Genomic DNA, 5,221 nt, shown 5'->3' on the forward strand with positions numbered 1-5,221 from the left:
GTATGCATGTATGTATGTATGTAGTGTGTTTCTTTATGTATAAATTTACCTTATAAATGGGTATTCTAAATAATACAAATATTTACGAAGTAACGTATTATCCAACATTTCACAATAGAGCTGGATATGAGGGGGTGCCGCTGCCGTTGCCGCTCCCTTGACTCGAAATAAGCAAACAACCGCGGCCGGTTAAAGGATGTTGGTTGTATGAGATGCCTGTCCCACTTTCACGAGAGCGTCTTAGACGCGTTTAGAACTCTGTTCGGAAGGTAAGGCGGAAAGTCCATGAGCATCATGGACAGGAGACAAACGAGTCAACTCTACAGTGAAAGCACGTATGAGTAATACAGACTTAGGTATATAAGCGTCCAAGGTGCCCTTTCAGATTCACAAAACAACCTACGACCTCGTCTACGGAATAACGCAACGAAAGCAGACTTTGGTTTCCTCATCTCCAAGCTACGAATTCTCAAGACTTGGAAAACAAAGTCGCCTTCGACGGGCACTCCACAAGCTGGAAGAGAAAGGGAATATTCTACATCTACATAAACCTGCAGGGTTACAACCGGATCACCATGGCATTTTACAACCCTACTGAAGGGTTGGGGGCAGACCTGCCTCTCAGTGACGATGACCTCAGTGCAATGATAGGTGCAACCGAAGATCTGTTGAGGAACCCTGCTGGAAACGAGCGAGCACAAGCAAACTTCCAGCGAGCGGGACAGAGATTTTTTGAGCTACAGGTATATTTTCGATTTAGTTTCTAAAATCAATAGCAATGTAGTTGGATGGCAAATGTGTGTGTGTGTGTGTGTTTGTGTGTGTGTGATGTCATGTCATCCTATTTTATTAGGCAACACCAGTGTTTGGCTGTATATACACACACACACACACACATATATATATCTATATATATATATATATATAATATATATATATATATATATCGTATATATATATTATATATAATATATATAGATATATATATATATATATATATATATATATATATACTATATATATATATATATAATATATATATATATATACCTTATATATACAGAAATTTCCGTTGTCATATAATTACAGCTAGAATGAAGTACCAAAAAACCCACAGTATCAAATGATAAAGGTTACTTGTATTATCTTTAAGAGTTCTTAAAATTAGAGTGAAAGACTAAATGCAACACACCTTTGTCTCTAGAGTTTTAGAAACAAGTTCTACGTGAACGATGCAATCCCAAGGTCATAAACACGGGCTTGCACCCAAAAACAACATCCACGGCGCCCTCTTTCACAAATTCCTAACGACAGGTGACGCCTCATCGAAAGTGGTGGTATCCCTTTTCAGAGAATAAATTGTAGACAAACACACGGAATGTGTGCTCTGGGCATACACCTGCAACAACATACAACCATATCTAGAAGACGCTCAAACCTTGCCGCCGATGTCTTTCGGCCATACTGAAATAAAATAAAGACATTTCCTCTCCTGGTACATGGGCGGCTTCTTTGGCGAGGACCATGTCACGATTCTCTTCTGTGCCACAGCATCCGCGTTCATTAATCGTCTCTTCCACAGGATCTCGATTCCTCGACTCTCGCCGCTTCCACATCAGGATCATATTCCAATTTCCAGGTATATGTGATAAGTGTAGTACTCTTCTTTATTAACCTTGTCACTCACTCTCTGTAGCAGTCGAGCGTTCGTGTCTGTTCCCTTTTGTTTACGCCGTCTGGCGACCAAATAACCACTCTACTATTAGATTCAGGACCTCTGTAACACGGTTTTTTCGCAATAACTTTTTATCTATGCATTTCATAAATATAACGCTTATTCAGAATACACATTATAACTACACATAAATTTTGACTGTATTCTGCATTACGTAGGTTGAATAAATTTGGTACTTATAATGTAAAAGTGACTATTTTTTGAAGACGGGCCAACTTACTCAGAGAAAAGGTTTCGAACGCACTCGTTACGTAACTTATGACAGCATTTCTTCCCTCTTTCTCGATGGATGATTGGCTATTCGTAATGAAGGCTATACCTCTGCCAACAATGGCATACAAATTTAAATGCAAGCAAAGCAGTACACCTTTATGAACTCTGAAACCTCTCCACTGATAATTGTCATAATGAACAAACCAACAAAATATGTTAATAAATACAAAAACACTTCGATTATTTGTCTAACTCCCAAAATAAGTTTCCTAAGAAATTACAGTCTACTTTATAGGTCACAATCAGATTGACAAGATGTAGGGAATAGCTGGTAATTTTCAAAAACATAGTAGACAAGATTGATTTGATAACTGCTATATCCAATGTCAAGTAATTTTTATTTATTGGCTATCTACCTATTTACTGAAAAAAAAAAAATAGCCGGTACCGTATTTTGGCTTTAAACCTTCACCAATAATTATCGTCGGAATGATGACTTCACGAGGCTCCACCCACTTTGGCCTCGTTATAATTCAGGATAACACTGAAGGCTATCATGGGCATCGTTGGATTAGAAAATTTAACTTCTGGCTATAAAAACTCATTTCTCGAGTAGTTGTAAGAAGTGCTAAATGAACCTCAAGGATCCCAGCAGTTGGCCTAAACGTTTAATTCATGTATATTACTGCTATACTGTTGCGGCACTACTGCTACAGTAGTATTACTACGTTAGCGCTGATACCCCACCTACATCTATGTATCGTTCCGCCATTCATCCGACTCTCTGCTCGTAATCATTGGCCATGGCGTCGGCTAGATCATTTTTACTCTATAAAAATTAAAACTATCGGGTTTAGGTTATTGATAATGCTGACAAAATTTGTGTGTGGTTGTAAAATATACATAAGTCAACTTTCAGCTACATCCAATGCTTTGATAAGGAGCAAAGTCCCAAAAAACCGTGTTACATAGGCCCTGAATCTCATAGTAGTAGCTTCCCGTTCTACATTACACCACAGCAGCATATTTGAAAGATTAAAACTTATTCTAATATTTGCCAATCCTCACAATTCACTTCAAAATATGGAAGATGGCGCTCTCACTCTTCCCAAAGTATTATCCCTCACCCCACTTCTGAAGGCATTGCTGATTTTATGAACTAATTTGCGCCAAAAACTTCCATTGACACATTTTAAACAGAACCACTATTTTGTTAGAGTGCTGCACGGATCTGTGAATCAGTCTTGTTCATTTGGAGCCGAGTTCGGCTTTCTTCCTCATTACTTTTCTCGTCTCATTTGGACCATTTTTCCTTCAGGAAGTGACTGTTAATCCTTTCCTCACAATAACAGGCCATGCATGCTCTTTCTTCGCCTCCTGTCCCTCAACAAGCGGAAGGCCAAAGAACGATTTCTTGTCCTCTCAATATTCTGCCACTCGACAAGCAGCCAGCAATTCTCTGCTCTATCATGGCAACTGTCTCTCTCCATTCCCTGAAGATTTAGAATCTAAACCTCTGTTGGAGCTCGAAATTTTATTATGGCATCCGACTCCTATGCGACCTATTAATCTCTCCTACACGACCTAAAAATCTCTCCTATATAACCTATTACTCTTTCCTATACAACCTATTAATCTGCCATTATCAATGAGACGTTTGCTGAAATAAAAAATATGAGATGAATTACCGGTGTATAAGATTTAAAAATACATATTACAATTGGGTATACCAATATAAAAAATCAGCTGCATTACTTTGAAACCTTAATATTAGAATGGATCTGATTTTGAAGAAATGTGTATTTTAATCTCACAGGAAAACTGAGCAACTGTATTATAACTGTTACAGACATGTTAAGTAGAAGAGGTTGTAAATAATTATGTGTATATAAATATATATATATATATATATATATATATATATATATATATATATATATATATATATATATATAGTGTGGTAGCACTATTATAGTCTAGAAACAGCCCTAAAAAGATAGCACGTTCAACTTCTTTTGATCTTTCTTTTCTTGGACAGGAATCTACGCCAAGCACCTCCTCCTACGAATACCCACCCCCCGCACTCCCTGCAGAGCCATTACACACCCAGACCCTTTATTCCGCTGCTACTATTTCTGGCGAGCCCTACCCATCCCAGCAGACACTGATGGGATATCATCCAGCAGCGTCCTCCAGTGACTATGGTGGCTGCCAAGGATCGTCCTCACAAGCAATGCATCCCGGGAGCCTCAAAGAGCGCATGGAAGACTACGCTCCTCCCAACCCACGAAAGACTTCCCGAGGGGGCTTTCAACCTTCCGTTGAGAAGATCTACGATACTTCTGAAGAGAATAGACTTCAAAGAAGGCGAGAACTGGGAAATGTAGCTTGCAAGAGGCACCGGAATAGGCAAAAGGAAACCTTGAGGAACATTAAAGCAGCAGTCATGGAACTCCAGAATAAGAATGACAATCTCAGGAAACAAAAAGAACTCCTTGGGATTATAAGGGATTTATATATCAACTACATGAATGGTTGCTAATTTGGAGCCATTGCAGCCACCAATAGTCATATACTATCTTTGGGCTCCTTTATTCTTGGTTGAAAGAGAGAATGGCGAACAACAGTAACAAAATATTTTGAGCTCTTTTCAAATATCGTACTACCAGATGTCACCTGACAGGAATGATGAGGCTTAACTTTTGCCAAAGACTGACGCCACAAACAAACAGCTGGTTCAATGATATAAAGAAAAGGAAGCACTATTAATAGAGTTATATTATTATCACAGTCCCAAGTCCATACTCTGCTACTGTTAGGAATAAGAATACGTTTGACAAGACCATAATCATGAATATCAGAAGGATAACGAACATATAAATGGCCCAGATATATCACAGATATGAGCTTTCAAAAACTATAGTACCAATTCCAGATTATTCTGAGTCACTTATGTCACTCTGTCCAGATAACATCCAGAAGATATATATCAGTTCGTTCAGAGGTTGAACATTTCTTACTATTTTAAGACTATTTATCAAATACACTCTTCAATAAAGTTATAAGTTTGTGAGAAGATTTTTTTCTTTCAGTATCACCTCCACCCAATATATATGTATATGTATATATATGTATATATATATATATATATATATATATATATATATATATATATATATATATATATATATATTGTGACGAAGTGCCAAGTACCTGGTTACTACACTTTACCAATCATAAAATATTACCTCACCACAGCCAGACACCTGAACC

At 37.8% G+C, this 5,221-nt stretch overlaps 1 protein-coding gene across 2 annotated transcripts; it reads left to right on the forward strand.

Annotated features, from left to right (window-relative positions):
- The first annotated feature begins 377 nt into the window (after positions 1 to 377).
- LOC135200229 (CCAAT/enhancer-binding protein alpha-like) lies at positions 378 to 5,017 on the forward strand. 2 transcript variants are annotated; one of them, XM_064228667.1, is made up of 3 exons: positions 380 to 743; positions 1,583 to 1,639; positions 3,987 to 5,017. In XM_064228667.1, the coding sequence occupies exons 1-3, from the start codon at positions 576 to 578 to the stop codon at positions 4,488 to 4,490; spliced, it is 729 nt and encodes a 242-aa protein (XP_064084737.1). In that variant the 5' UTR covers positions 380 to 575; the 3' UTR covers positions 4,491 to 5,017. The 2 variants fall into 2 exon arrangements, with proteins under 2 accessions (XP_064084738.1, XP_064084737.1); XM_064228668.1 differs by lacking the exon at positions 1,583 to 1,639 and having other exon boundaries at positions 378 to 743.
- Positions 5,018 to 5,221: the final 204 nt, after the last annotated feature.

This window comes from Macrobrachium nipponense, chromosome 26, assembly GCF_015104395.2.
Source record: "Macrobrachium nipponense isolate FS-2020 chromosome 26, ASM1510439v2, whole genome shotgun sequence".
NCBI lineage: Eukaryota > Metazoa > Arthropoda > Malacostraca > Decapoda > Palaemonidae > Macrobrachium > Macrobrachium nipponense.

Bases quoted from the DNA above. Each gene is read 5' to 3' on its own strand.
- LOC135200229 (XM_064228667.1), top strand. From the start codon at position 576: ATGGCATTTTACAACCCTACTGAAGGGTTGGGGGCAGACCTGCCTCTC. The intron at 744-1,582 runs GTATATTTTCGA...TCTCTTCCACAG, and splicing joins AGAGATTTTTTGAGCTACAG to GATCTCGATTCCTCGACTCT. The intron at 1,640-3,986 runs GTATATGTGATA...TTTCTTGGACAG, and splicing joins GATCATATTCCAATTTCCAG to GAATCTACGCCAAGCACCTC.